General features: G+C 41.4%; 1 protein-coding gene across 5 annotated transcripts in view; it reads left to right on the top strand.

Moving 5' to 3' along the window:
- LOC131696513 (NACHT, LRR and PYD domains-containing protein 12-like) overlaps positions 1-16,303 on the top strand; it is a 59,968-nt gene extending 43,665 nt beyond the window's left edge. For 4 of the 5 annotated variants that reach the window (XM_059006911.1, XM_059006914.1, XM_059006913.1 and 1 more), the window contains 4 exons: positions 6,270-6,443; positions 7,818-7,991; positions 9,623-9,796; positions 15,657-16,303. In XM_059006911.1, coding sequence (XP_058862894.1) covers positions 6,270-6,443; positions 7,818-7,991; positions 9,623-9,796; positions 15,657-15,681 — 547 coding nt within the window. In that variant the 3' untranslated portion in view covers positions 15,682-16,303. Of the gene's footprint in view, positions 1-2,312; positions 2,474-4,855; positions 5,960-6,269; positions 6,444-7,817; positions 7,992-9,622; positions 9,797-15,656 lie in introns of those variants that run through there. The other variant, XR_009310122.1, reaches the window with a different exon arrangement.
- Positions 16,304-17,108: the final 805 nt, after the last annotated feature.

The following is a 17,108-nucleotide window of genomic DNA, read 5'->3' as shown; positions in this document are numbered from 1 at the left end:
TTGCCTTGCACTTCGAATTAATGCACGGATATCACGATCCTGGAGTATGCGCTTTCGCCCACTGTTGCCCTTTGCTGATGATGGCATTCCCTCAGAGTGAAACATCAGCAAGTTGAGCTATCTTGGTCACTGAAGCTCCTGCCAAACGCGCCCCAACAATCACCCATCTTTCAAAGGTCTCCTGAGGTCTCCTCTTGCAGCCATGCTAGCCATAATTATAGGCAACCAGGCCTGTTCAGCATTTTATACATGACCCTAAGCATGCTGGGATGTTATTTGCTTAATTAACGCATGAGCCACACCTGTGTGGAAGACCTTGCTTTCAATATACTTGGTGACCCTTATTTACCCAGGTGTTTCCATTTTTTTGTACACTACCTGTACATGTATAAAAGAGATATTATACATATTGAAGTATGGAGATGCAAAATTAAATTATCAGCTGGAGTTGTCGCTGTTGTAAGTTTCATTGCAGGAAAGGGTAGACTACCTCTAATGTACTGTTTGGAAAAATTACAGTATAGTTGTATTCACTGAAGATAATGCAAATCTAAGTGGCTATGCAAAGTCATGCAAAGTTTTAATTAAAATATGACAGCAAAAAGTGAAATGCATCTCTGCAGCCGCGGCACACTGGAAGAGACTGCTGCTTTCGCTAGCAGAAGCTGGGCCACGTAATTCATAAATTGCAACCAACAGCAAATGTAAAAAAGAATGAGAGATCGAATTATTTCCATGTGAATAGGCCATAATGTTAATGTAGTTTTCAAAACTTGTTTTTTTCTCCTTTGGACAGTGGGGTTGATTTTATTTATTGATTTATTTATTTTAATTTACCGTTATGTTTACACTGGAAATTTGTCAGATTTTCCTCAAAACAAGGCAAAGGCTAGTGACGACAGGACAGGGCAGCAGTGTGGAGTAGTGGTTAGGGCTCTGGACTCTTGACCGGAGGGTCATGGGTTCAATCCCAGGTGGGAGACACTGCTGCTGTACTCTTGAGCAAGGTACTTTACCTAGATTGCTCCAGTAAAAACCCAGCTGTATAAATGGGCAATTGTATGTAAAAATAATGTGATATCTTGTAAAAATTGTAAGTTGCCCTGGATAAGGGCGTCTGCTAAGAAATAAATAATAATAATAATAACAATATGAAAATTGGAGAGTGCTATATTTAAATGCCAATGTATTTATCAAACATGTCTTAAAATATCAGGATTTGTTTGAATGAGTTTTTTATACCATGTTCTATACAAAGAGGACTTATTGTTCCTTTAAACTGTTACTGTTTTTTTTAACTCGATAATGATCGATAATCATTGTTAGAATTTGCACGATAATCGATGTCAACATCAGGGTTCGATTTACAACACTAGTAAGTCTTGTTCATTATGCTAATATTACGTTATATAATATTTATTATAGTGTGTAAAAATGTGCAGAGTAAAATACTTCTGGCCCCCTTAAAAAAAACTAGTTGATGATCCCTGCTCTACACTGTCTTCACATGCTAGGTATCGTGTAGGAACATAAAATCTGCATCAGCGATGTAGTAAGTGCATTTTATTTGGATACAAATGCCGGAAGTTTTCATGGTGGCATTTTGACTTCTGCTGATTTCACATCGAAGATTTGATAAATACTAAGTTTGGTTTCATTCTTCAGTAGATTTACAATATAGCATTATAGGCAAGTGTGTGAACATGTTGAAAGAGAGAGAGCGAGACATGTGGGAGTGACAGATAGACAGGGAGAGAGGAAAGGACAGAATGAAACAATGAGGATAAGAAAAAAACTGGGAGGGAGGGAGAGAGACAGGGTGGGAGGGTGTGATGGTGAATGCCTTGATAATGACCACATACATTTTTCTTAAATATTTTGTTACTGTAACATTTCTATGTAACTAAAGCATAATAGCTGTGCTAACCCTTATAAAGGTTGGACATAGTATTTTTGCAGTTTTACCATACTTTCCCCATGGTTATACTGTGCATTTACCATAGTTTATCGTGTTTGCCATGTTTTATTATGCTTTACCATACCTTGCTATTCTTTACAATGCTTAACTGTAAAGAATTTCAGTCTTCAGGGAACCAGGGAGAGAGGCAGATAGATAAGTTCCTGCTTTTTGTAATTGTAACTACTACATTTGGTGACATTGTAAGGTGGTGTTTGAATTGGCTGAGTTTGTGTGTGATTAGTACCAGGTGAGTGGCTAAATTGATTAGCAGTTGATTTTGCTATTTGATTGGTTTCCACACAGTTTAGTTGGTTCTTTTGCCAAGCAGGGGTAACAACATTTATTCAAGCAGCTTATTTTAGCGCCAGCACGAAGCGCCAGCAAACTGAAGAGCCTCAACAAAAGAGCCGGGAGTCTAGCTGTGGGAGTCCAGCGAGGGGAGGCCTGCGCCGAGACGCTTTTGGAATAGATCCGAACCTACCAGCGCTCTGGAAGAAGCCATCTACTAGTCAGGTCTGTATCCTCCACCCCACTGCTCCTACTGTGCCTTTTGTCTTGCTTGTCCTGCTATGACTGTCTCTCACATCCCTGTTCTGTCCTCCCGTCCTCGTCCTCTGCCCTCCCTCCGCTACTGCTCCTCCAACCCCTCTAACCTCATTTCTCTGCCTCTCCCCCCCTCCCGCACACTCTCTGGTGCACTCTGGAACTGTCACTCTTCTGCTAACAAAGCTGATTTCATCTCTGCCTTTGCCTCCCACCTCTCGCTCGATTTCCTTGCTCTCACTGAAACCTGGCTGTCCCCTGATAACACTGTTACTCCTGCTGCCCTGTCCTCTCTCTACGTCCTGTCCCATACCCCGCGTCTCACCGGACGGGGAGGTGGGACGGGTCTTCTCCTCTCTCCCTCCTTACTCTTTTCTGTCCCCTCTGATCTCACCTCCCTCTCTGTCACTACCTTTGAATTTCATGCAGTCCAACTAACCTCTCCCTGTCAACTCCTGCTCATTGTTTTGTACCGCCCCCCTGGGCCTCTCACTCACTTTCTGGATGAACTCGACTATCTACTCTCCTCCCTCCCCTCTCTGTCTACCCCGACTGTCCTGTTGGGTGACTTCAACATCCATCTCTCCAACCCCAGCCACTCTGCTGGATTCCTCCCTCTCCTTCACTCCTTCGACTTCTGTCTCTCTCCGTCCCCTCCTACCCACAAAGCTGGCCGTCAACTGGACCTCACCTTCTCCAGGGCCTGCTGCCCCTCCAACCTCTCTGTCACCCCCCTGGACCTCTCTGATCACTATTTCATCTCTTTTTCTCTGTCTCTCCCCCCTCTCCCTGCTCCTCCTACCCCCACTGTCACCTCTCGCCGTAACCTCCGCTCTCTCTCCCCCTCTGTCCTTGCCTCCACTGCTCTCTCTCACCTCCCTCCTATCGACTCCTTTTCACAACTCTCCGTAGACTCTGCTACCTCCACCCTCTTCTCCTCACTCACCTCCTCCCTCGACTCCCTCTGTCCCCTCACCTCCCGACCCGCTCGCCCCTCCCCTCCCCATCCCTGGCTCTCCTCTGTGCTCCGCTCGGCAAGAATCACACTGCGATCTGCTGAAAAGAAATGGAAGAGAACCAAACTCCCTGCTGCCCTAGACCTTTACCGCACTCTTCTCTCCTCCTTCTCCTCTACTCTCTCCTCTGCTAAATGTGCTTATTTCCAATCTGTAATCCAAGCCTCCACTAACAACCCACGTAAACTATTCTCTACCTTCTCCTCCCTCCTAAACCCTCCCCCCCCTCCTCCTCCCTCCTCTATCTCCCCTGACGACTTTGCCTCCTTCTTCTCTTCTAAAATCTCAGATATCCGCAAACTCTTTAACACCTCTCCCTCCCCCGCACCCCCTCCTGCTCCAACCCCTACACCCACTACATCCCCTACTAACTCGCCCTCCCTCTCCACCTTCTTGCCCCTCTCAGACTCTGACCTCTCCTCCCTGCTCCAGGGTCACAAACCCACCACGTGTGCCTTGGACCCCCTCCCCACTCACCTCTTTCAAGCTGCTGCTCCTGCTCTACTCCCCTTCATCTCCTCCCTCCTCAACACCTCTCTACTTTCTGGCATCTTCCCCTCTGCCTTCAAAAAAGCCTCTATCACTCCCCTCCTCAAAAAACCTACCCTCGACCCCACCTCCCTCCAGAGCTACCGTCCTGTCTCCCTCCTACCCTTCCTCTCCAAAACCCTCGAGCGGACTGTACACCGCCAGCTCTCTGCTTTCCTGTCCAACCACTCTCTGCTTGACCCTCTCCAATCTGGCTTCCGCTCTGCTCACTCCACTGAAACCGCCCTTCTCTCTGTCACCAACTCACTTAAGTGTGCCCGAGCTGCCTCTCTCTCCTCTGTCCTAATTCTCCTCGACCTCTCTGCTGCCTTTGACACTGTTGATCACTCTATTCTACTATCATCTCTTGCTGACCTGGGGATCTCTGGCACTGCTCTGGCCTGGTTCTCCTCCTACCTCTCCAACCGCACTTACCAGGTAACCTGGCGTGGAGCAACCTCCACACCTCACCCTCTCTTGACTGGAGTCCCCCAAGGGTCAGTCTTGGGTCCTCTCCTGTTCTCTCTCTACACCCGCTCCCTGGGCCCCCTCATCGCATCCTATGGTTTCTCATACCATTTCTATGCTGATGATGCTCAGATTTTCCTCTCCTTCCCCACCTCTGACTCCACCATCTCCTCCCGTATCTCTACCTGTCTGTCTGCTATTTCCTCCTGGATGCACTCGCATCACCTCAAACTCAACCTCTCTAAATCTGACCTCCTTTTCTTTCCCTCCTCCTCCCCCTCCTCTGATCTCTCTATCTCTGTTCCTCTGGAATCTACCACACTCTCTCCCTCTTCCTCAGCTAAAAACCTTGGAGTCACCCTGGACCCCTGCCTCTCTTATTCCCAGCACATCTCCACTCTGGCACGCACTTGCAGATTCTTCCTGAGCAACATCCGAAGAATCCGACCCTTCCTCACCAACTATGCTACCCAGCTCCTGGTCCAGGCCCTGGTACTCTCCCGCCTAGACTACTGCAACTCCCTCCTGGCTGGCCTCCCTGCGTCCGCCACCCGTCCGCTCCAGCTCATCCAGAACTCTGCTGCTCGCCTGGTGTTCTCTCTACCTCGCTTCGCCCACGCTACTCCACTACTCCGCTCGCTCCACTGGCTCCCGATCACCGCTCGCATCCAGTTCAAGACTCTTGTACTAGCCTACAGATGCCTTGATCAGACTGCACCCAGCTACCTCCAGACCCTCATCTCTCCCTACACCCCCACTCGACCTCTCCGCTCCGCCTGCACTAGAAGACTGGCTCTACCTCCGCTACGCTCCCCTGCCTCCCGAGCCCGCTCCTTCTCCACCCTTGCTCCGCAGTGGTGGAACGACCTTCCTACAGATGTCAGGACTGCCCAGTCCCTGACCACATTCCGGCGCCTCCTTAAGACTCACCTCTTCAAACAGCACCTGTAGAACTCCTCTGTTGTATCCTGGGACACTATCACCCTTCATTTAAATATGCTTTATTTTGCTCTTATCTGCCCCCTATTTTACTGCATTTAATCCTGTACCTCAGAATATTGTAATCTCCCAAGTGTTTAATCTGTAGTATTTTGTACTTAATCATATCCTGATGTAACTATCACTACTTAATCATATCCTGATGTAACTTTCACTATTATCTGCTGTATTATTGAATTGTGGTTTGTCACACTTGAGAATTATTGTATTTCTTGTTCTTATTGTATGACTTATATTGTAACACTTGAATGTATTTGTATTTGCTTGCGATTGTAAGTCGCCCTGGATAAGGGCGTCTGCTAAGAAATAAATAATAATAATAATAATAACTATGCTTTTCCATGCTTTCACGTTGCTGTTCTTTTAGTATGGTACAATTTATAAGGGAAACTTTCAGACAGACAGGGAAAGAAAGAGGGGAGGAAGAGAGGTAGAGCATGAAAGGGAGTGAGACAGACATAAAGACAGGGAGGGGGGTTAATGACAAGAGACAGAGAGATAGGGAGGGGATAATGTAAAGACAGAGGGGGAGGGACATAGTCAGAGGTGGGGGAGGAAGATAGAAAGAGGAGGAGTGAAGAAAGGCAGGTAGAAACAGACAGACAGAGAGATACAGATTAAAGGAGATAGACAGAATAAGACAATCAAATAGATTAAAAACTACCACAGATCCTGATTTCAGTCTTTGCCGCAGCAGAGCAGCCAGTTGTACTGAACTGAGTTTCTAGTGAGATCCTGTCTCCTTATCTCTGCAGGCTGCGGAAGTGTGATCTCACGAGTGATTGCGGTGAAGACCTGGCCTCTGCTCTGCGTACAAACCAGTCAACCCTGAGAGAGCTGGAGCTGGAAGGGAATAACATGGGGGATTCGGGGGTGAAACTGCTGTCTGCTGCACTGGAGGATCCAAACTGTAAATTAGAGAAACTGGGGTAAGTAAACACTGTCATGCTCTTGAACCCTGACGGTCCTTGGGCGATGAGCTAAAGTGGATTCCAAGGCTGCAAGATATTTATAAGAAGACACTCAATTCAGAACAAATGTCAGAATGAGTCAAGTCTTTGAATCAAGTAAATAAGCTTTATTTAATTCTCCCATATGGATTTTAAAAAGCAATTTTAGCAAACAGCATTTAGCAAAATACATTTCAGCAAAATAATAATCTTCAATAAAAAGAGATTGAGGTTTTATTAAAAGAAAGACCAACAATCAAGAGTTCAACACTTACAGATATCAAGAGGCAAGCACACGTCTTGCAGGTTCAAAGACTGGCATTTCTCCTTCCTAGACATGAAGCTCTTACAGTCTGGTCAAACAGCTGTTCTGCTCAAACACAGGAAGGTCAGGAAAGTCCATGATTATGACATAGAAAAAACATTCATACTTATTTATTCATCTAGGTCACAGTTTGTGACAACACTGGATGTGGGTGTGTGTGAATATTACATTACTGACAGGGAGGGATGACAACTTCGCTCCTCTGCTCCTCTCCTCTTCTGTCCTCTCCTCTCTTTTCTCCTCTATTGCCCGCTTCCACTCCTCTCCTTCTCTAATACCATTCCCTCGGTCCTCCCTCATAGTTCTACACACATACAGGGGAACACCTGCCAGCTGTAGCACACACTTTTGTGTCACTGGGCTGTCCCTCACATGACTGATTCATTTGTTATGCAGATTGAGTCCCTGAAATGTAGTGTGTAATATGTAAAAGATGTATCTCATGTTGCATGCCAGTTTTAGTAAGGTTAGGCAAGGAAGCAAACCTGACAGGGCCCTCCGTCTCTCTCTCACCTTCCAGATTTTTTTTTTATTGCAGACTTCAGTGTAACACAGTTGCAGTGTACAATCTTTCTTAAAACACCAGAAGAATCACCAAAGGTGCAGAGGTCTCTAATCTATTGACACATATTCTATGCTGATACTTATTATACACTACACTGTCTTCACATGCTAGGTATCATGTAGGAACAAAAAATCTGTGTAGTAAGTGCATTTTATTTGGATACAAATGCCAGAAGTTTTCATTGTGTCATTTTGACAGACATAAAGACAGGGAGGGGGGGATTAATGACGAGACAGAGAGGGAGGCAGAAAGAGGTAGAGGAGGGAAGGGGGATAAGGTAGAGGGGGAGGGACAGAGAGACAGGGAGGACAAGAGAAAGGGGGAGTGAAGAGAGGCAGGGAGACAGACAGACAGAAAGGCAGATTAAAAACTAGCACAGTTCCTGATTTCAGTCTTTGCAGCAGCAGAGCAGCCAGTTGTACAGAACTGAGTTTCTATTGAGATCCTGTCTGCTTATCTGCAGGCTGAGTGTGAATTGTCTCACGGGGGATTGCTGTGAGGACCTGGCCTTTGCTCTCCGTACAAACCACTCAACCCTGAGAGAGCTGGACCTGGAATGGAATGACCTGGAGGATTCGGGGGTGAAACTGCTGTCTGCTGCACTGAAGGATCCAAACTGTAAATTAGAGAAACTGGGGTAAGTAAACACTGACTGTTTGTGTGAATATTACATTACTGACAGGGAAGGATGGCAACTTCACTCCTCTACGCCTCTCCTCTTCTGTTCTCTCATCTCTTCTCTCCTCTTCTTTTCTAATAGCATTCCCCCACTCCTTTCCCATAGTTATACACACATACAGGGCTGTCCCTCACATGACTGCTTCATTTGTTGTCATGCTGATGCGCTGGGGAGACCGCACTGTGGTTGATCCCCGGAGCCAGCATCGTAGCTGTTGTGTGTGCTGATGCGCTAGGGAGGCAATAAACTGATCCAGCATTACACTTAAGCCATCAACACCAGACAGAATGGTATCTACATCATCATATGGAAGGAAACGCAAATGGATGGAGACACAGATGGATCACATTAGTTTACTGTAAAGCTAGTTTTAACATCTACTCTTGTGTAATGGAAATCACAGGTCCATGACTAACATGCAGGACGGCTAAGCCGTTTACCTGTCAATAAACAAAACACACAGTTTTAACACAGCACTTTTATATTGACTGCTTGGAAACAGAGCACACCTTCTGTCTCCTTCTACTCAGCAGTCCAGTGCAGTCTAACTGCACCTCCTTAAATACCCTCCACCTAGTTCTAATTTACAATTACTTCCAGGTGCAGGGGATAATTAACCCTTTGCAGTCCATTTATTAAGTACGCGTCAGGTCCAATTTATTTTCACACGCGCAGTTCATTTTAGACGCACTGTTTAAAAGTATTTTTTTCCACAGTTAAACGGGTTTAAAAAACATTATTATTATTATTATTTATTTCTTAGCAGACGGCCTTATCCAGGGCGACTTACAATTGTTACAAGATACCACATTATACATTATTTCACATACAATTACCCATTTATACAGCTGGGTTTTTACTGGAGCAATCTAGGTAAAGTACCTTGCTCAAGGGTACAACAGCAGTGTCCCCCCACCAGGGATTGAACCCACAACCCTCCGGTCAAGAGTCCAGAGCCCTAACCAAGGCCCTGCATATCAACAAAGCATTCACTAGGCATCTCCAGCCCCGCCCCACCCTTTCGTTCGCTATCGCTTTCACATATGCTAAGAAATAAATAATAATAATAGTCGTACATACTGATCAATCATCTCCTGATCACTCGTTTTTATCACCAAACTCCTCAATAATGCAATCCAATTCATTATTTTATTACTATAACATCTCAAAAAAGCTCTGCAAATGTCCGTGATAGTCTCTGTGCGCTGATACAGTAACAGCCAGCTTGTTTCCTTATGACCGCCCATATGGGATGCCAGGGGCAAGTATGACTAATCATGAGATACGCCCCCTTTTTTTTTTTTTTTAAATCGGCTTGTATCAGCTCCTGTCGCTCCCACTCGGCCATTGAATGGTTTTCTCTGCTTTTTCTGGAGAAAAAATGACTAGAAACCAGTTTTTTGCGTTTTTTTGATGATGTCGGACAGGGTCCGACAATGGACCGGATAGCAAAGGGTTAACAATAAAATGAATTAAACAATTAAACAAAATGTGCATACACACATTTTATGCAGGGAGGATATTAACCCCCTTCCTGCTGTGTTACAATAGAAACTGAGTTTCTAGTGAGATTCTGTTTATCTCTGCAGGCTGGGTGGGTGTGGTCTCACGGATGATTGCTGTGAGGACCTGGCCTTTGCTCTCCATACAAACCAGTCAACCCTGAGAGAGCTGGAGCTGGAAGGGAATAACCTGGGGGATTCGGGGGTGAAACTGCTGTCTGCTGCACTGGAGGATCCAAACTGTAAATTAGAGAAACTGGGGTAAGTAAACACTCTGGGTGACAGAGTGTTTGTCTCTCTTCTGTCCTCTCATCTCTTCCTCTCCACATATTCTATGCTGATACTTATTATACACTACACCATCTTCACATGCTAGGTATCGTGTAGGAACAAAAAAAATATGTATTAGCAATGTAGTAGGTGCATTTTATTTGGATACAAATGCTGGAAGTGTTCATGGTGTAATTTTTTCTTCTGCTGATTCACATAGAAGATTTGATAAATAATGTGTTCGGTTTCATTCTACAGTAGATTTATGGCCCAGGGAATATAAATAGAATATCAAAACATTTGTTATGTTTAAAAAGTAATTTTAACCGGTACATTTTTAAACAGCTTCGATATGAAAATGAAAGACAAACTATTGTATACAACTCAAAAGTTTTATTCATGAATATCATATCTAACATTTGCATAGCAGAAACACTGCATTTAAATGGAAAATTAAGTCTTTATTTTCAAAATTAGCACATACAGCACAACTACAAATAAATAAATAAAATAAACATTTCAAGAGAAACTAGTGTGTAAACAGGTGTAAACGGGTATATGTACATACAAAACTGTAAAACTGAAATCATTTTTTCTAATACTAACATAAAAAAGAAAATATAACACTACTTCCGTACGTCGGCTCCTATTGTACTGCATGTAGCCTTTAGGCTGTCTGTCTGCTTATTGTATTGCTCTATTTGTTCTCATACACATGTAAGTCGCTTTGGGTAAAGGTGTCAGCTAAATGAAATAATAATAACTAGAATGGAAGTTTCTGGAGAAACTTCGTCTGCGTTGTAAAACATGACAGGTCAAGGTCATTTGTGGATATGGCACATTTGGTTTTCTATACAGGTTCTATAGTAAACATGACTATCTGCAGTGTTTAAGGAGCACTATACTGTCAAACCTGCAGTTACAAGATTTGGCCACCAGAGGGCAGACAGAGAAAGTTGGAATGTGGCATTTTTCTGGGCACTGCGCTTACATTTGAAATCCGATCACTACAAAATTTAATACCAACTAAATTCAAACATATTGGAAGAGCTGAGCGAAAGAATCGAGTTGATTGGTTGAAAACTGTAGGAGTTGGAGCTGTCCAGTTTTTAGCTTTCATTCTTGAAACAGCCAAATGTCGATATCTGGCTCTGGGAAGGTCAAAGGTCAACGAATCCCATGCTGACTTTTAGAGAACCAATGGCTTTCTATACATGTTCAATTGTAACTATGACCCTATCTTGCTCCTAAAAGGAGTTATAAGCCGTTTCATTTTTGGGGGTCATGACCTGTTACCCCCAAATCCACCAGTCTGATCGCCACCAAAAGTAATAGGTTCTCAAATGAGACAGAGCGCAGTACTTGTGCAAAGTTTTGAGTTGATCACTTCAAAGCTCTAGGAGGAGACGAGTGCGGAATTTTGTTGGAAACTGGAATAATAATAATAAAGAAACCGAGAGAAAACAAAGTCTGCGTTTTACAACGCAGACAATAATAATAATAATAATAATAATAATAATAATAAATAAACCGAGAGAAAACAAAGTCTGCCCTTTACAACGCAGACAATAATAACAATAATAATAATAAAGAAATCGAGAGAAAACAATGTCTGCGTTTTACAACGCAGACAATAATAATAGGTGGTGCAATGCGAATGGTTTGAGCGAAACATACTTCACAAACACCCTGAATAACTGAATAACAATCCACACAGATATAATGTAAAAAAGAAAATATAACTAAATTCCTGTTCTGTACAGGATGCATGGCGCTTTCAAACTAACACAATCCAACAAGATGTACTTTGACTCTGCATAAAGACACACTGCCGTTTCATACTGGGCACAGGCATCACAAGTGTGATTATTGTTTACCTAACTGGCGTGTGTACACTGAGTGCAGCTTTGCAGTATTGTGATCGAAATGTTTGTGCCGAAGCTTTGTGGCTAGTTCCAAAATGAAATATCTCCTCCTGATATTTTCCCCGTTACATTCCTTGTATCAAACAGAAGATTGATAGCTCCCAGGTGAGTTGCCAGGTAAGTGGCCACCTTGGAGCTATTGTTGTACAAATCCATTCAAGGCAAATATCTGTCTGAAGCTGGGCGCAACTCATTGCTCTCATATAAAACAAAATAATATCTCAATATTTCTCAAAATAGATTCTGTGACATTGTTGTAGCGATGCTGCAAACTGAAAGATAAATTTGGGGTGCCAGGAAGGGAAATACCCTTTCCAATAATAATCATCAAAATAGCAGAGAAGAAACAAATAAGAATATATAAAAGAGTGAAATAAGCACCATTACCAGACTACAGATAGCAGTGACACAGGGGACACCTGACCTGCACCCTGAAGCAGTTACTATCAAATAGAAAAAAAAGAATAGAAAGCAATTAATTATGTTAACTATTTTACAGGCTTTTGTAGTAACAAACAGAAGAAATACAGAGAACACCAATAAAGCCAAATAATAAAGCAACACACCTAAAGAGAAATAACCTTAAATACTATACTCTAATAGAACTATACAAAGGGATCAAAGAAAACAAGACACCAAGGTTCTGAGGTAATTAATAGTTGTATTGTTTTCAGTCAAGGCCGCAGCACAAGCAAAATCACCGTCCTAACCACTACCAAATAAGTGATTAAAAGTAATTTTGTAAAGTAGTAATATACAATAAAAACACTAAGCACATTTAATTCCGCACCTGGGTTTTTAACCTAGACACCTAATAAGTAACAAAGTGTATATGCTGAATGTCAAATAACTAACACAAGAAATATGCCGGTTATGAACTATATATGAGTTAGCAGATAACGGGAGGTCTGTAAATAACAGTCTTACAATTACCATATACTTTCTTTCACATCTTGCATAATAACTAACAAAGTATAAAGGCAGGAGTTAAAGTGTGTGGCCATTAGAAAGTATAATAATTACAAAGAAAGAAAGAAAGAAAAACAAACAAAGAAGATAGAACAAATGCAAGTACCTCCTGATCTACTTTCTGGGTCAGCGTTTGTCAATACACACAGTTCACTCTGTAGATTTAATTAACAGTCCAAACTGACTCCTACTAGGGACTGAAGAGTCCTCCGTGAATTTTGTATCCCGTGTGATATAGCCCGTCTGTGTTAGCAGCGAAGCGCAACAGAGTCCTCCACGATTGTTTACATATTCACAAAGTATGACAAATTACATTAAAAATGATGTAAAAGACTGGAAAATATGATAAATTACATTAAAAAAAGATTTAAAAGATAGAACACAGCATAACGTATCAGATTTTAATGGGCGCTTCCCTGCTTTCTTAGCGGATGTTGGTTAGTAATGCACGAGCAAGCGCTGTGTGCTCTGTACCACTTTTTAACTCGTACCTGAAAATAACACTACACAGGTAAGATATTGACTTCAATTGGGGTAAAATCTGCTAGTCTGATATAGACATTGCCAGAACTGTATATATACTGTGTTCTTAAATAGTACATTTAGTCTTATTTTTATTATTTGTTTTGCCAAACAGAAACGTTATGTTTCACTTTCATTGCATTTGCACTTTTATTAAGTCTGTAATACAATGATGCATTTACGAGATTGTGCTTCAGTTCATTAGATTGAAGATCATGTATTTTTTATCTTTTACACAAAACATATTGTATTTATGTATTTCCCCTTTGTGTAGGTTCATAATGGAATGCGGTTCACACAGACAGGTTTCTAGGTTGACTCGGCACAGCGTATTGTTAATGTGGTTTTCCCGCATCCATAATAAATCATTTTCATTTTAGTAAATGAAGGGTTAATTAAGTTATTCTATCATTCTTTTTTTTTTTTGCTATCAATCAGTCTTTCTGTCATATCAGTATATATCTGCATGTTTGACGGTAGGCAATTTTGGATTTGAGACTTTAGTGCCTAGTTTTACACTGAATTTGCCAGGTGAATTCATTGACGTTGCCTGCAAACAGTGATGGTGTTTGTTGGGAATGAGTGGAGATTAGAAGCAAAGCACAGAATATTTAATCACACAGCGACTTTCTGATATGAATTAAGAAGCTCTAAAAGTATGATTATAACTTGTATGATTTATTATTTTTTCATTAATTTTTGTTTTCAGTAAACTCAAAATTATTAAGGTGACCAATGTTCTATTGTTTTCAGTGCAAACAAATAAATTAGCCTATATTCCAGAGATTCAGGGAGTTCAGCAAAATCTAATTATGTATTTTTCAAGAATTCAGTTTTAGAAATGTATTTCTACAGTGCTTAAAAAAACTCAGAACATGGTTTATAGTAGTAAAGAGAAATATTTACTTACTTGTTTACCATGCTGACAGTAAACAAGTATAAAACTTAATGCAAAAGAGGAAAAAAAAAAAACTTGGTCTGCGATGGTTGCTGTTGGAGGGGGTTACGCTGCAACCTAACTTGCTTCCAATTTCTTATTCTTATTATGATTGGCTTCAAAGACAACAGGGCTAACCAGTGATTGGATAATGTTCTGTTGAGTGTGTAACTACAATATTACCAGCGTAATAGAAAATAAAAAAAGGACTCGTCATTAATATCTCAGAGTCACAGAGCCCGAATGTTCGAGTCCGAGTCTTTTGCGGCCGTGACTCGAGTCCAAGTCCGAGTCACGAAAAATTTGAGTCCAGTCCAAGTCCCGGACTCCTATAGGGCAACACGGCTCTGCAGGTTGTGTAATCTTGGTAGTGTGTTGCAGTTAAATCCACTGTCATAATGCAATGCATTGTGGGGTGAAATCATTTGACACCTTTGCTGTTCCTTTTGGTTCAGTTAGTTACACGTTATCCAGTGCTGAAGACGTTATTTTATTTATTTATTTTTAAAGAAGGCTCATGTTTTGTTTTTGCAAAAATGTAATCTAGTGAATTGCCACATCTATCCCAGTTGTTACAGTGTCATTACAATGAGTTTTAGTGACATGGAAAAAAAAATAAAAAGATATGTATATGTAATACAATTTTGATTTAGAATTTCAAAATTCAGACTTTTAAACTCAATAACTTTTTAATGTTAAAATGTTGACATGGCATTATTGAATTATTGCAGCAGGGTTGAGGAGGAAGGAAGGGAAAGCACAGTACAATATAAATGATTAATAAATATCAAGACCCAGAAGTCATTTACCCTTATACAGGTTGGTATATTTTTTTCCAGTGCATTTTACTGTAAATTTCAAAAATCACTTCTGTGCAGTGGAATGAACCTGTGCAAAACCTTCCCCTGAATGAGTATAAATGACTGACAGGGTTTAACTGGTATTGATGAATCATGTAAATCCTGGTCCGGTCGATCCAGACACATTTTTGCCATTTACAGTTTAATGCAAAGGAATGTAGCACAGCAACCTCTGCCAAAATATTCCCTGAATGAGTGTAAACGACGGATGGGATTGAAATGGGGTTTTGTATCCACTTAAAGCCTCGTCCGGGTCCATGCGGACTCCTCAGCGATTTAACCTGATGTTCTGAAGGAACGTGAGGTGGGAAGGATCTGTTTATAACCTATAGTAACACATCAAAAATCATTTTATAAAAGTTACATTTCGACTTGAAAATAAGTCAACATTGTATTATATTCCACTTTATGTCCCTAGTACACATTTTATATCCAAACATGGCTTGAGTCACACATTTGGAATCTGTCGCTTTACAATCCCTACTGGCCACATTCATTTATTACATGTCAATTAAACAATACAAAATAAATAAATAAACAAGACGCAATTAAGGCCAAACTTGACCCATTTTTATTTCAGAAGGAACTTGTAGCAACATGAATAAAAAAGAATGGATCTCTGTCTTTGTGTTTTCCAGTCTTAAGTCAGAAGAAGCCATGTGACCCTCCGGGAATGGCTGAAGATGATGTCTGGACAGAGCCACTGTGACATCACTCAAACAGACCACACCTACCTCTCGATACAATAATAATGTGTTTTTTTAATTTAATGCATATCATTGTTTGGGTACTATAAGGAAGATGCATATATTAGGGTCTGGATTAGATACACGTTCTCAAGGCTGGGAAACAGTTCTAATGAGAACATGCTTGCTGAATATAACTGCTGTTTAATTGTATGAGAACAGCTTGACTCATTACATCACAGAGCAGAACAGGGAGGAGAGGATATCCCTTCTGTGCCCTCATGGTCTGCACTGTTGTGCTGCCCAATAGACTTCTACTATTTCACTGACATTACATTCTTGCATTTGAAAAAATCCACTGTTCTGTATCCAAGTTAATCATTTATTGCTACCAAATATTATTTTATAATCTTTTTGAAACGTTTGAACTAGGTGCCATACATTTGAGAGTTGTCTTGAATTGTGTTATTTCTTAATGAATGAGTATTACAATGATTAAATTGGTTGATTATTTGATTTTACACATTCATTATTAGTTGTGTAATGCATTAATTGCTGTTTTTGCTTAACTTGTACTAATAAAATGTTCATATTGGAAAGATTCCTGTGTCTTGAGTTTGCTTGACGTTGATACCGTTTTGATCCAGAACTTGGAAGGAAACTAAATATTTTCAACCTCAGAATTGTACCCATCATTTCCACTGTTAAGAAATACTACAAAAAGGGTTTTCTGATATAACAGAAGAAAACCAATCATTACTTACAATGTTCTGTATAAGGAAATAAGGGGAATGTGCACTAATACTAACTAATGCAGTATTGCACCCCATCAGCTATTACCTTGCTATGTTATGCAGGAAAACAGCAAAACAAATTCTGTTCCAAACCACCCCCAGCTCTCCATGAAGACAATGGACCCTTCTTTTCAACACACCAAGCATCTTTCAGTCCCATTCCTAGACTGTATATGTACAGTGTTGTAATGTGTATGGGCTGCAGCTGGATTAATACATGGGGTTAGCAACCAAGGCTTTAGTTGATATCCACAGTCTCCAAGCAGGGTGCCACTTATTGCTCCACCTTCAAAAGCTTCATATATATGAGAATGTTTTAAGATTTAGCATTACACACCATTTGAACATTTATTTTTTAAATAAATGTGTACAGCTGCTATCTACACCCTCAATCTGGTGAATAATACAAGGATACAGAGCACAGTAATGCAATACTCATATTGTTATGGTTCTAATGTGGGAATCCAAGACATCAGAGAAAAAACTGCCCAATGAGGGATGTTAAGGAAAGGCAGGAGGCTGGGGATGTTCAGGGAGCACTGGAGGAAGAGCCGCGGCAGCTGTGATACTGATAAGGGAAAGAACATCTCAGAGGAAAACAGTGAAGAGT

Source organism: Acipenser ruthenus, chromosome 34, assembly GCF_902713425.1.
Source record: "Acipenser ruthenus chromosome 34, fAciRut3.2 maternal haplotype, whole genome shotgun sequence".
Lineage (NCBI taxonomy): Eukaryota > Metazoa > Chordata > Actinopteri > Acipenseriformes > Acipenseridae > Acipenser > Acipenser ruthenus.
This window is presented reverse-complemented; position numbering and strand designations above follow the sequence as displayed.